Raw genomic sequence first — 14,701 nt, 5'->3', positions numbered from 1 at the left:
ATTGTATTCATGCATTCATTTATTCACCCAAGATTGGTTGCTTATTATGTGTCAGGTCCTAAGTCACGTTAGGGACCAAAAGTCATAGCTCCACTCCTTCTAGGGTTTACAACTTAGTGGTGATTCGGCAGGAATAATATCTCTATTGCTTTTTTAAAAAGCAAAACTCAACTACAAAGCATTATAACTTAACAAAATCTTGGCTGTGGGCTATATAAGCAGAATCCTTGCTCTATCACTTTCTAGCTTTGTGACCTTGGCAAAGCTAACCTCACTGTGTGTGTTTTCCTCAGTGGTAACATGGGGCAAAAAAAAAAAAAAAGATTCCCTCATCGGTGGTTAACAGTGCTTAGCATGCATTAAAGCACTTACTATCGGTTATTACAATTATGATTATAATCATTAAAAAGACACAGTGATTCATAACACGATACAGGAGAGCGTTAACAGGGACAGGGAGGGTGACATTTAGTCAAGGAATGTATCCGGGTTTGAAAACAAAAATGCTTTTCAGGCAGGGATGGTCACTGCCTGCGTGGGTTTAGGAAGAGCAGCTCCTCCCCGCCCCCGTGCTCTGGCCCCGCCCTAGGCCCCGCCCCCTTCGTCATCTGGCTCCACGGTTGCCAGTCAGAAGGAGGGGCTTGACGCCCACGCCCAGAGGGAGGGGCTGAAGGCGGATCCTCAGTCCGGCTGGAGTCAGGAGAGGTCCGTGGAGCACCAGGCCTTGAAATCTCCCATCCCCCACGGGGCGGAGCAAACCTGAAGTGGCCGCCGCTGTTTTGCATAGCAATGACCAGCTTTGCATAATCAGGGAAGGCAAGCATTTAAAGGAGACGCTACTGCCACAGACCTAGTAGACCCGCGCAGATCCACTGTTTGCGATGATGCTGAAGATGCAGGCTCCTCTTCTGATGGCCTTGGGCCTACTTCTCGCCGGCCCTGCGGCCCATGCACATGTCCCCGTTCGCGTTCCGGTGAACCCGGTGAGCCCCCGTTTCCTCTGGTGGCTGCTTCCAGCTTGCCGGCCCAGTTGGGGTGGGATTATGGGGGTGACTACTCAGGTGTCTAGAATTCCTTCTCTTTTGTAGAGGCTCCTAAAGTCACTAACTGTGGGACTGTGAGTGGGTCCTTTTCTCTCTCCGAGTTTTGGTTAGCTCATCTGGGCAGTGAAGGTGGACTGCTCCAGATATCTGGGAAGGGTTAATCTCCCTCAGGTCTCTACTCTCTTGTCCTCTTCTTCCTGAGCATTTGAGTGAAATTTGGCAGAACTGCAAGGCTAAGGAACTGCTCCCAGGCCCAGAGACTCAGCCTTGTTTACCTGCCTGCGCCCTTTCACCACCCATAAAAAGACCTGGCACCCATCCCTTCCCCTCTGTACTGCTCTGTGTCTCAGCTTGTCCTGATGGGTGGGTGGGTTTGAGAGGCTTGTTCTTCCCGTGCTCGAGATCCAACCCTGTGACCCACTGCTTCTAGTTACAGGCCACAAAGAGTCTCCAGCTTCCTCCTTCACTTTTCACTCACCCCATGCTCCAGACCCTTGGAAAAGGGAAGTTCTGTCATTCTGGGATCTGGAGCAGCCTAGTTCCATTGCCTCTTTGCTGCATAGCTGTGGGCAAGACACAGATGGGCATGATGGTACCAACCTGCCTTTCTCAGAAGGATGTGAGTGAAAGGAAATGCTTTTGTGGATAGAAAGGCTCTAAAATCTTAGGCAAATAAAGTGATACAAGCCAGTAGGCTTGGCCTCATCCTGCCCCAGGGGCAAGGGGTCCCATTTTATTTTTCCTGTTGAATGAAGGCATAAGGACCTGTTGGCCTTATTTGCCCAGAGGATTCCCAGTTTGACCCCAGGTGTAGGCTGAGAATGTTTCTCTTGGTTCCAGGGCTGACCGCTATGAGGTGGAGTCTGGCTAGAGCTCCAACTTGCCCTACATTCCCATTCTCTTATGTGTCTTGGCCATGGTTGCCATCCCAGACCAGAGGGCTTTAGATAGATCAGCTGTTTTGGGGAGGCCCTGAGGTATCATAGAGTTCACCCACCTCGCTCAGGCCCCTATAGGATACGGGCCCGCACACCATTCATTGTGCAGCAAGAGGCACTTTGTTTTCTCTGGGCTCATGGTGATTCAGAGCCCTATGCCTGAGACCATAGGCCAGATAAAGGTAGTGGGTGATAGTGAGCATTTAAGCATTTGGAAACCTGAGTTTTATTTCCTTTTCTGGCATTAACCAGTCTCGTGTCACTGGACTGTGGCCAGCATTAGACGGGGGCGAGAATGTCTAATCCCGTGCTAGGCATACAGTAGGTGCTTAATAGACTCGTTGACACTGAATAATGACTGTCATTTATTGTGCACATACTCTGTGCAACGTGTTGAGCTGTGTGCTTTTATTCCTAATAAACTTTTGTGGGGGAATGCTTTCTTTTTTTTTTTTTTTTAAGGTTTTATTTATTTATCCGTCAGAGAGAGAACAAGAGAGAGAGCACAAGCAGGGGGAGTGACAGGCAGAGGGAGAAGCTGGCTCCCGGTTGAGCAAGAAGCCCAATGTGGGGCTCGATCCCAGGACCCTGAGATCATGACCTGAGCTGAAGGCAGATGCTTAACTGACCAAGCCACCCAGGCATTTCTGGGGGAATGATTTTAGATTTATAGAAAAGTGCAGAGAGAGTATGGATTCTCATAAACTCCTCATCCCATTTCCCCTAATGCTAACATCTTCTATTACCATTGTGCATTTGTCTGAACTGACAAACTAACATTGGTTCATCACCATGAACTAGATCCAGACTTTATTTGGATTTTACCAGTTTTCCCATGAATGTCCTTTTTCTGTTCCAGGATCCAGTCCAGGGCTCCACAGTACATTTCTCATCAGATCTCCCCAGGCTCTTCTGGTCTGTGACAGCTTCTCAGTCTTGTGTTTTCATGGTTTAACAGTCTTGAGGAATGATGACCTGTATTTTCTGTACAGACTTCTCTTTTTCCCAGTAGCCCTGTGAGAAGATATAATTGTGCCCATTTAATAGATGTGGAAACCAAACCTCAAGAGGGTAACTTACCCATGGTCTCAGCTGAGGGGTGATTGGCACCGAGGTCTGTGATGTCTACCTGTATTTTTGCCTCCAGACCTGTGCCTTTCTCCTCTGCCCTATGTTCCCTCTTCCCACGTATTGGCCTCTCCTGGGAGTGGTAAATACAGTGGTCTCCCCCTTACCCGTGGTTTTGCTCTCTGTGGCCTGGATGCGCAGTCTGGGAGCAGATGATCCTCTCTGACATCATCGGAAGTTTAATAGTAGCCTAATATTATATCACAATGCCTGTGTCATTCCCCTCCCCTCATCTCATTAGACAGGCACTTTCTCGTCTCACACCATCAACAAGAAAAAGCACTGAGTGTAGTATAGTAAGATATTTTGAGAAAGAGAGAGACTACATTCACATAACTTTTGTTATGATTATGATGGTTCTGTTTCATATTAGTTATGGTTGTTAATCTCTTATGGTACCCATTTTATAAATTAAACTTGATCATAAGGATGTATAAAAAATATGCATAGAAAAAAACATAGACTATATAGGGTTATATGGGGTTCAGTGTCGTCTGTGTTTTCAGGCATCCACTGGGGATCTTGGGACGTATACTGCACAGATAAGAGGAACTCCTGTGCCGGGTCTGGCTCGTAGTGAGCATTGCTAATCCTTCCTGCCTCTGTTTCCAGATGAGGCTGGACCCAGCTGCAGAAATCACTGCCACAGAAACCTCTAGTCGGGCACTGGGAAACTGCGTTGTTATGCCTCCCCCAGGACCTGAAGGACAGGGAGCTTGGGAGAAGGGAGGGAATTTTTCATCTCTAGCAGGACACTCCGGATACCTGCCCCAACCTGGAAGGAGTCCTTGATGTGAAGCAGGTTGCCTAAGAATCTGTGAAAGCAGCTCCAGAAAATGGCTAGTCCTCCTTACCAACCCTTCAGCCCAACTCTTAAGTCCAGGCATTCTTTCATTCGACAGCATCCTCCGAACTGGTCTCCCCGTTCCAATCCATTGGATTGGACAATCCACTTGTCCCTCTCCAGTCCATTCTCAACCATAAACCAGAGCGTGGCACTCTCTTGCAGAGGGGTTCCATTGCAATATAGTAAGTCCAGGGTCCCAGTTACGACCTACGAGGTCATACATTAAATGACCTTGCCATCCCTCTAGCCTCATCCATGTCATTCATCTGCTACACCTGGCCCTATAGCCTTCCTGTAGTGCCCAGACCAGCTAAAATTCCTACCAGAGGGCCTTTGCCCATGTTGTCTCTGTCTGGAGAGAACATTCTTTCTCTCTGTACTTACATGGCTGACTCCTCATCCTGCAGGAATCCGGCTTAAGTATCATTTCCTTACCGACTTATTTAAGTATTTAAGTAAGCCCTTTGTTACTCTCAACATGACCTCTGTGCGTTTCTTTTCTGGCTCTCAGAAATCATGGTGGGTAATATTTATTGGCATTAGACTTTAAGCTCCTTGAGGCAGAGCAAGAACACTTCTTTCTTTCTTTTTTTTTTTTTTAAAGATTTATTTATTTATTTATTTATTTGACCGAGAGATAGAGATAGAGATAGAGAGAGAGAGAGAGACATAGCAAGAGAGGGAACACAAGCAGGGGGAGTGGGAGAAGGAGAGGCAGGCTCCCCACTGAGCAAGGAGCCTGATGCAGGGCTCAATCCCAGAACCCTGGGATCATGACCCAGGCTGAAGGCAGATGCTTAACGACTGAGCCTCCCAGGCGCCCCAGGGCAAGGACATTTCTAATTGTTTACCACTATTAATACAGACTTAGCCTAGGGCCCATGATCATTGCTCCTTAAGTATTTGTGGGATGAATACTGAAGGAAATCTTTACTGGTACCTGCCCTGTGTGAGGGGCTGTGGGGCGCGCAGGCATGGATCAGGCCCTGTCCTGTTTTTCTTACTCATGTCATGACATTTCATTCCAAGGGACAGAAACCCATTCCAAGAAGCTCAAATAAAGGGAAGTTTACTCCAGGTATCCAAGGAATCTCATGGAAGTAATGGCAGGAAGTGGAGGCTGGGCCACATCCTGGCTTTCATTCTGTGAGCCAGTCAAACTTTGGGCCTGGCACTGTGTTAAGAGCATGAAGCTCTCATGCTCGTGCTCATCCTCACAATCGCCCTAAGAGGAAAGTATAAAGCCTTCACTTCAAAGATGTGGAAATTGAGGTGCCAAAGGGGAAACGGGCTCACAGAATCATGTGATATGTTGGCTGAGCCACGCTTGTTGACTAAAGCTCTGATGTACCCTATATCACCCTCCAGAGTCATGCCTTCCACTGCTACTCCGTACTGCCTGGTTAGACAGGGGTGCGGGTGGGGAGGGGACACCTCTGTTCTCTCCCCCGGAGACCAGCAGAGCCCTTAGTTCTTGTCTCTTCCCAAACTTTGGCTTGGTCATGAGTCACAGGTCTAGGTATTCTGGCCTCATGCCAAAGGTTATCACACAATAACAGCACAAAGTCCTATAAGTGATTTTTGTCTCAACCTCCATGTCCCAGAGGCAGAGAGAATCTGTCAGCCTAGCTTGGGTTAGGTGTTTCCTTTCAGCTCAGTTGGCTGTGTTGACGATGGGGTGAGCTCGGGGGTGTGGGGCTGGCGGGGTTTCCTTCTAAGATGGGATGTGCATGGTGGGAGTGCCTGAAGTGTCTCTTAGATGGCCTTCAGGGGGGGGAGAAAGGGGTGAGTGGGTGGGCAGAGTCTGCCTGATATAGAAAGTGTTAAAGATCATGGACAAGTAAGCAGGGTTCTGTGGGAGTGGGGAGTCAGCAGTCTTGTGTAGCCAGACAAGATGGTGGAATTCTAAGACCTCTGGGGGATGTGGAGAAGAGGAGAAAGTGGCTGAGCAGAGGCCAGGAAGGTGATTCAGATGGGGCAGGGCATGGGCAATGGGATGGGGGGCAGGAAGCACTAGTTAGGACTGGGGAAGCTTATTCACTAGGGCTTATCAACAAGTGCCCCACTGGGGGTCTCTCTGCGTATGTCCTATTACCTTCCTGGGCTGATTGCATACTCCTTGAGGGTGGGGTTTCCCATTGTGAAAAGTTTCCTATTATTCCTGGCCATGGATTGGGCATGGGGTATGACATGAATAAGGTCCTGGGCATGAGGCTGCAAAGGTGAATCCTCTGGGAGCTTCTCTCTAAGGAGATACCAGGACTGGCTGGAGAGGGGTGGGGGGCCGGGAGTGGGAGATCAGAGAAGGTACCTACAAAGGGTAGATGTGGTTAGTCACCTGTTTTGAAGCTCAAGGTCTGGTATATTGTGCTTTATAGTTTACAGCACACTTTTGGGAGATTATGTTTTTGGAATCTTTTAGTATAGTACTACCCAGGAAATGGGGACCGCAAGTGTTATCCTGGGCTTCTAAGTACAGACTTGCAGGTGAAGCTCAGGGTGGGGAGGTACCTTGCCCAGTGTCACACCCTCAGTAGCCTGTTCTGTTGATGCTTCTGACCTGCGAAGAAGGTTCCTTTTGTCAATGCTTCTTTTCTTTCTGCCTGATTTTTCCTTGGCCATCCCAGATAGGTAGATTTTCCTGGGAGAACTGCAATGGCAGGAGGGACCCTGTGCTGCTCAAAAGCATGACTCTGGAACCTGACCCCATTAACTTTCCTGGGAACGTGACTATCAGCGCCGAGTTCCAGATCCGTGTCCCCCTCAGCAGTCCTCTGAAGGTGAGCCTGGGCATGGGCATGGTTGGGGAGGTGCTGGAGGGAAGGTGCGGGGGGCCATATGGCAGGGGCCCTGAAGGATGTATGTTCAGGGACCTGTGGGTAATTGTGCAATCCCGATTTCGCAAAGCAACAAAGGATGCATAGATGCATAGACTGTCTAACAACCCCAGTCGGGCAGTGTTGTTGTGGTGCTGTTGTTAATTATAAAACAGACACATCACTTCGTAAGTGACATCTAGTCACTTTGGAAATCACAAATTGCCAAAAGGTGGGGAGAAATATATCACCTGAAATCTCCTACCCAGTGATAGGGGTAAACACTTTTAATATTTGGTAGGCAAGTCTTTAGAACTGTCCCCCAATCAATCACATATAACACACATATACTTTAAAGACTTTATTGATTTCCAGAGAGGGAGTGAGACTGTAGGTCTGTCCTGGTGTACTTAACAAATCTGTTATCAGACATATAGTTTGTTTCTGTGGTAGTTTTTTGTCTGTTTGGTTTTATTTTTTGGCTGTTAGAAACACCTTTGCTGAAATTATCCTTGTAATGTATCTTTTTGTCCTTCTCTGATTACCTAGACACAGACTTTTTAGGTCTTTCTGGTGCCTCCAGATTTTTGAATCCATGTACGCTCTCCAACAGATTTGCCTTTTTCCACACATCTGTTGATTCTGAGCATTTTCTAATAACGTTTTCCACTATTTTATGTCATCCCTGGGGAGGTTTGATGTCTTTTCATTAATTTTTTTGCCCTTTGTGTTTCCTTTGAGATTGACCAGTTTGATCATGTCTGTTTCCTCTGTTGGGGGTGGCTATTTCCATACTTTTTTAGAACAATAAAGGCTTTTCATTATCTATTTAACACCATACATTGTCATCCTTCTCACTACTTTGAATTGCTGCCTTTATAGCATATTCTTATATGCCCTTCTGCTTGTCCTGTTGCAACTCTACTCTGGCCCCAGTTTTATTCTGATTCTTTGAAAGGTTTTTGATTTGGAATATCCCTGTAACTACCCTTCAACTTGCCCGAATCACAGCCTCTACCTCGTAGGTTGCTTGTGGACAATTGCTGGATTAATAATGTGGAGAGTACTTTGCATAGGGCCTGGCCCACAAGACCTGCTCAGAAAATGTTAACTCTTGTTAATTGTTCAATTAGTGTCTTTTCCTGCCACCCTGGGACCCAGACAGAAGCCCCGGCTGTGTGTGGACCGCTCTAGGGCCCTGCCTTCCTTGGTACCTCCTTCTAAGTCTTTTCCAGGCGAGATCATTGCATTTTTTTTTTTTTTTTAGCTGAACTTCAACTGATAATCTAGCAGGGTCACACAAATGCCATTTCCATGTTCCTGCTGGGTCTGGGGTGCAGAACTCTCTGGCAGGTGCTCTCATGCCATCGTTAGGCAAAATGCTGGCATTTCTGTGACACTGTGCATCTGACTTGGAAGGAAAAAACTCACAATCTCCTTCTGCCCCCAGCCTGCTTTTCTTGGCTTCTTCAAAGACCATTAAGATGGACACCACCACCCCCTTTCCTATTCCTTAATTACCTGTCAAATATTTGGGCCATTGCACTTTTTAAAAACCATGCTCAGGTTCCTTTCACCCTACATTTCTCCTCTGTTATTTTTGGTTTCGTTTTTTACTTTTCAGGTAATGTGCATATTAGCTATTAAATGAAAGCCACTGAACACATGTGTAGGAAAAAAGATGATTAGCCTCGTTTTACAGATAAGGGACACTGAGGCTCATAGAAGGGTGCAACTTGCCCCAGGTCACGTGGTTATCAGCACATTCAAGGCTGGGTGTCCTTATGTTGTATTGTTCCCTGTTCCTCAACTCTTTCAGGCAGGGAGGTGGACTTAGCGGCTGATATGGTTGGAGGAGAATGCTCCAGAACTTTCCCTTGCTCAGTAGAGACCCCCTTTTGAGAGAGTGTCAGGACTCCAGCCCCTTATGAGCTTGGAGGCCTCAATGGCTTCCACCTCTTGTTACTGAGGCCTAGAGAGGAGAGTGAGTGTTCCAGACCCATGGCCCATTAGCTGGAGAACCAACACATCCTCTCTTCCTCTGACCTTGCTGAGGTGGAATTTTTTTAATGCAGAGTCTCATCTCGGACCTGGATGGACTTAACCCCAGCGGCAATGTTGAGAACTGGGTGTCCCAAATTCCATGAGCCAGGAGCTAGGGGCCACCCAGGAGCTCCCTTTTCCTCTTTTGACTTGCTTCATAGGATCTGGAATAATTTACAACTCCCTTCTGTGGGCCCTCTCTCAAGTTCCAGCCTCCGGGACCCTGGTTTTCCCATCCTCAAGAATCATAAATTGCTGTTTTATTTGGCATATAGCCTTATGTGGGGCTTTTAGACATGGCTTTCAGGCCTGATGGTTTGGCTTTTTTCCCCTCTAAAATCATGTACCTGCAGTGCCCCTGCCTGAGGCCTGTGGCCTTTATAACTGCCCCCTTCCCAGGGCATCACATGACTCCCCTTCACTTCCTATCAGTGTGTCTTTATCTAGAGCTTCTGTGTGCCTATCCAGGTGGGAGAGGCCAAGAGAAATCATTTTAACCTGTAAGAAATTTTTACTCTTAGGATGTCACAACGGGTCAGTGTCTTTGAGATCGTGAGATCCAATTATTCCATTGTTAGGATGGAGGAGTGGAGACCTGATGGGGAAGGGACTTGCTTATGGGTCCTGGCAGGTGCAGGGCTCCTGTCTTGATTACCTGTCAGTGCCTCTGTCTGTCTTGTTGTCGGGACAGGTTCCATGACAGAAGTTTATTTAGATCGAGCTACCTAACTGCAACAGAAGTCTTGGGCTAGAGAGATTTATGGTACCTTTTTACCCAGCCTTGAGTGCTTTCCTGAGCCATGAGAGCAAGTCGGTTGAGAACAAGGGCTGGGAAATGAGCCATGGTTTGCAGTCCCCAAATGATAGGCGTGACTGCTGCCTCAGAAGTGCCTGTTGCCCCCCCTTCCATGCATCGCCACTGAGTACCACTGATGCTGTGCTTGTCCTGGGTGGGGGAGGCATGGCTCCTGGTAGATACAGCCCCACATGGGAGGACACCGGGCAGGACTTGGCCCTCACTGGTCCCCTCATCTGGGCTTTTCTGCTTAGGGCATAACTGACTCAACCATTTTCCTTGGGATATTGGTGAAACAAGGGGAGGGGAGACAGTATTGGCTGAGGGAGAAGGGAGGACAGATAGTCCTACAGGAGTTAATGTTTGGCTCTCAGACACTGTGCCAAGTGTTTTATGGGCACTGTCCCACTCGATGGGATCTTGTAAGAGAGGCAGACATATCCTGCTTTTGAGGTAAGGGAATGGAAACTGAGAGAAGTGGCTCCAGGCAAGGGCAAAATACTGGAAAGTGGCAGGAATTGCTTTCTAACCCAGGCCCTGTGGTTCTTCCTTGGCAGAGGGGCTGGAACAGGCTTGGCAGGAGAGCAGAGAGGAGGGCTGGGAGGGGTGTGTGTGAGTGGGGCGTGGGGGATACTGTGTGCATCAGCAGAGCGGGAGGATGTCAGTGAAGGAGACGATTTGAGTTTGTCCTCTTAGCATCCAGAGTATACTGACATCTCCCTTCCTCCTGGATTATGACATCTATGGCAGTTGGGAGACTGAGTCCACAGCCTGGAGAGCCAGCCCGAGCCCTCCAGGGTTTGTCTCAAACAGAAAAGTCCTAAGTCAAGTGAGCCTGGAGGCTGGGAAATATGGAATTGCTAGGATGTCAGAACTGAAAAGTGTCTTAAAATTGTGGTTTCCTGCCATAACACCCACAAGGGGTCAGATGCTCAAGTGAGCTAACGTCCTCCTGCCCTTTCCTTACTATCTTCCCTTGATACGTTTTGGGGGGTTGAGGGCACGGATATGGTCAAGAGAGACAACTCCCTCAGTGAATGCCTGGCACACATCCGGCACAGCTGGGACTGTCTGCCTTGAAATCCTGGCCACTTCTAGGTCAGTGGCAACCTCTAGAACGGGAATAGCATCCTGACGGCATGGAGGTGTGAAGCACATTGTAGATCTTCTCGTCCAGCTTCTCTCTGGCTGTAGGGCTCCTCTGGTGGCTTCTCCAGCTGAGTCCAGGGAGCCCACCACTTCTTGGGGGTTAGTTCTGTCTGTTGTAACCTAGCTATGATGGTTAAGAAGGTCTTCCTTTATATCAATCCCATAGTGATCTCCCTATAAATTCCTTTTGTTTTCTTGGGATGCCTGGGTGGATCAGTTGGTTAAGTGTCTGCCTTCGGCTTCAGGTCATGATCCCAGAGTCCTGGGATCGAGCCCCATATCAGGCTCCCTGCTCCATAGGGAGTCTTCTTCTCCCTCTCTGTGATCTCTTCTTGCTCTCACTCTCAAGTAAATAAATTTTTAAAATGTTTTAAAAAATAAATACTGTGTTTGGTAGCTATACAGAGAAAATTTGATCCAAAGATAGAAAATGGTTTCTGCTCCAATTGGCTGGCAGTAGCTGAGGTCCTACACAGACAAGGGCTCTGAAGCCAAGACTGGACTGAGAAGAGAAGTCTAGGAAATGGTGCTAGTTAGCCAGTTAGCAGTTAGATGGCAAGTGCCTTGCAAATCCAGTGCCACCGATGGTAGTGACTACCTAAAGAATTCTAAGACTGAGGTTCATTGAAGGGTGAAAAAAATCACAGCAATGATTAATACCTGCCATGGGCACTGGAAGAGGTGCTATTGGGATATGTGCCACCATATTGTCACTGCTCTATCAGAATATCTCCAAGATCCCATCTGATTAAAAATTCTTTGATTAAAATAAAATGCTGATCTTTTGGAGATATAGAGAGGCTGGGATGTTTGCCTTGGAATTCATACTGTTTCAAACTCTTTCTCACCAGGTGGAATTAACTATAGAGAAGGAAATGGCCAGCTTCTGGGTCAAAGTTCCATGTATGGGCCATGCTGGTAGCTGCACCTTTGACGACATCTGCCAAATATTAGACGTTTTCATCCCCCCCGGACAGCCGTGCCCAGAGCCCCTGCATACCTATGGGCTTCCCTGCCACTGTCCCCTCAAAGCAGTAAGTACTTAGGGAAGGAGAGTATTATTTCTGTGGCTGGAGTAAAAATGTGGGGTTTGGAGAGATGGGTTCTCGCATTCTCCTTCTGCAGATCTGGATGTTTGTGGGTGAAAATTGGTGTGATCTATCCTGAATTGCTTATGTTTGGGGGGCCTTGGTTTATCCACTTGTGAACTGGGTGACTTGAGCTGCAGTGTGGCCTCCAGTGCCCATGAGCTGTAACCTTCCATGCTGTGTAGTGCTCCAGCCATCTCTAATCTCACGTGGCACTCAGGAGAGTGGGAGGAGGGGCAGTTCATGGCTGCAGTCTTACAGGAGAGCTCCAGGACAGTCCCGTCAGTAGGCTCCCGCTGACCTGTGATCCATTGGTTTTCCCGCAGGGCACCTACTCAGTGCCCAAGTCTCAGTTCACCCTGCCTGACATGGAGCTGCCCGGCTGGATCAGCTCCGGGACCTACCGCATCCAGAGCATCCTCAGCAGCGGTGGGAAACGTCTGGGCTGTTTCAGGATCTCTGCTGCTCTGAAGGGCGAGTAAAGTGGCACCAGCCACAGCAGAATGAAAGGGTATGAGGAAGATGTCCCACTTCTTCTGCCTTGCATTTGCCAAGGTCAAATTCTGACTCTCTGTCCCCTTTCAAGCCCCTTTCTACAATGATGCCACTTTCCTCACTGAAAATCCTTCTGTGCCACCTGCGTTCTAGGCTTGGGCAGGCAGCTCTGACCTGGGGAGGAGCTTGGAAACTCTTGATAGCCCATGACCTGCCAGGCCGGCCGTTTCATCTTCCTTCTCACACCTATGATTTTCTCTCTAAGAGCTTAACTCATTTTCTAAATAATTAAGCAATAGGACTAATATGTTTTGTGACCCCAAGTTCAGACTGACCCAATCTTGTTTTCCTGAGGTATATCCATGATTTTCTTTTTTTTTAAATTTTTTTTTTTAAGATTTTATTTATTTGACAGAGAGAGAGAGAGAGAGATCACAAGTAGGCAGAGAGGCAGGCAGAGAGAGAGAGAGAGGAGGAAGCAGGCTCCCCACTGAGCAGAGAGCCCGATACGGGGCTTGATCCCAGGACTCTGGGATCATGACCTGAGCTGAAGGCAGAGGCTTTAACCCACTGAGCCACCCAGGTGCCCCAATATCCATGATTTTCTTAAAAAAAATTTTTTTTTGGTCACAGACTTGAAAGCAGAATGAGAGTATGAACAGTCTTTGTTTTACTCCAAGCCTGCTTACAAGGAAGGGACTAAAGTAGTTCAGCTTAGCCTATTCCTCCATTAACTGCTGTGATTCATTCAGTATTCTTTTATAGATTTGCCCAGGAACAGCGGGGCATAGCGTGTCCTGGGGAGGTAGGGCACGTGGTGGAGGGCTTCACTGGGAGAGGTATTTAAGAATGCTGTATGTATTTAAGAGAGTTTACAAGCTCAGCTGCCTGCTGGGCCAAGCACGAGACCTAAACGAGTGAGGACAACCACGAGGAAGATATTGCTTCCAGGCACGTCTTTTTCCCCGTGTTGTGTAGCAGCTCATATCCATTGTTATAAGGCAGCTGGTGTCCAGTCTCGAGCTTGGGACTATTATCAAGGCTGATGGGGCGTGAGTTGAGTTAGAGAGGGTGCGCTCAGCCCTTAGGGGCAGCTGGTGCCGCATGAGAATGTCGTGGGCCCACTATTACCAAATAGTCTCCATTTTTTTTTTCCTTGGAGAAGCCAGAAATCCAGACTTTTATATGAAATCTTAGAGTTTTTACATATTGGCAACTAGCTATTTTTTAAAACACTGTGCAGGCCAAGAGGGCCAAACAGACTTGCCAGTGGGGAAGTCTGGCCCGATGTGGCCGGTTTGCGACCTCTGATGTAAGAATACACATTGTCCTTTCGATCTGGAGACAACTCCTCCAGTGCTGTTTTTCCCTCCCTAGGGTCAAATCCATAGTGTCTGACGCATGGACCAGGCTCTTCCAGGGCTCGGGGAGGGGGAGGCAGCCTCTCAGGATGGGAGCTGCAAGAATCACGAGGCCGCCTGCCCCTGTCTAGGAGTGCTGTCAGGGTGAATGGGGAAAACCCTGAAGATTTGGAACACACCAGCAGCTGCTCTGTGGAGCAAGGATCCCATGAAGAGGGGGGGACCATGAAGGGATCCCATGAAGAGGCCATCGTCCCATCCTCCACACAGCCTACTGACCTATGGATCGACCCCAGCTTCTATGGATCGACCCCAGCTTCTGGGCTCATTTGAAGCCTGGAATGGCAATAAAGCTTTTTAACTTGCTGAGAACTCCTCCTTTGTCTTGGCTGCATATTTGTCCATCTTGGGGTTTTAGGAGCTTGTCAGGTGGGCTGCTCCTGGTGGAAGGGTTTGTTGTGATGGCACAGAAGAGCTGAGGTGGTTCCAGGGATCCTCTTCTGTGTTTGTCCTGTGAGTTGCTTGTTATCCCTGCCTTATTCAGCCTCATCACCATCCAATGTCCTTGATTTACTTTTTGACTTTCTTATTGCTCTGTGACCATGCCAGCCTTTCACCCTTTTGGCTTTTTTTGTCCTGATTCTCACAGTTGTTTTCAGTTCATATTTGAGAATGGCATCTCATTATGTTGGTCTATCTTCCCATGTCATGACAGGCTCTTGGGTCCAATGTTCCCCTGGGTGTCAGTGGGGAAGGGGTGAGAAATCTCAAATCAGAGGCAAAATAGACTTTTTAAGGAGTGATACTGAGCCAACTGGAAAGCCATTTGGAAAAAGTTGAAAATAGATTTGTACATCACACCATATGCAGAATAAACTCCAAATGGATCCAGGGTGTAAATGTCAGAAAATGAAACCATACAAATACTAAAAGAAAACATAGGTGAAAAATCCAGAGGTGGTAAAATATTGACACATTTGACTACCTTAAAAAAAAA

The 14,701-nt window shown here is 47.8% G+C and overlaps 2 protein-coding genes across 3 annotated transcripts in view; one reads left to right on the top strand and one right to left on the bottom strand.

Annotated features, from left to right (window-relative positions):
• Positions 1 to 815: 815 nt before the first annotated feature.
• Positions 816 to 14,063, top strand: LOC111140986 (GM2 ganglioside activator). 2 transcript variants are annotated; one of them, XM_022493278.1, is made up of 5 exons: positions 816 to 983; positions 6,584 to 6,736; positions 11,612 to 11,794; positions 12,175 to 12,359; positions 13,836 to 14,063. In XM_022493278.1, the coding sequence occupies exons 1-4, from the start codon at positions 882 to 884 to the stop codon at positions 12,328 to 12,330; spliced, it is 594 nt and encodes a 197-aa protein (XP_022348986.1). In that variant the 5' UTR covers positions 816 to 881; the 3' UTR covers positions 12,331 to 12,359; positions 13,836 to 14,063. The 2 variants fall into 2 exon arrangements, with proteins under 2 accessions (XP_022348986.1, XP_022348985.1); XM_022493277.1 differs by having other exon boundaries at positions 13,721 to 14,063.
• LOC111140983 (solute carrier family 36 member 3) overlaps positions 2,926 to 14,701 on the bottom strand; it is a 49,626-nt gene continuing 37,850 nt past the window's right edge. Inside the window, exon 11 of the mRNA XM_022493275.1 lies at positions 2,926 to 2,995. Within this exon, the coding sequence (XP_022348983.1) occupies positions 2,926 to 2,995 (70 nt within the window). The remainder of the gene's footprint in view (positions 2,996 to 14,701) is intronic.

Source organism: Enhydra lutris, unplaced genomic scaffold (genome assembly GCF_002288905.1).
Source record: "Enhydra lutris kenyoni isolate GAN:26980312 unplaced genomic scaffold, ASM228890v2 scaffoldscaffold5, whole genome shotgun sequence".
Classification (NCBI taxonomy): Eukaryota; Metazoa; Chordata; class Mammalia; order Carnivora; family Mustelidae; genus Enhydra; species Enhydra lutris.
The sequence above is the reverse complement of the archived record's forward strand: the minus strand, read 5'-3'. Positions and strand labels throughout refer to the sequence as shown.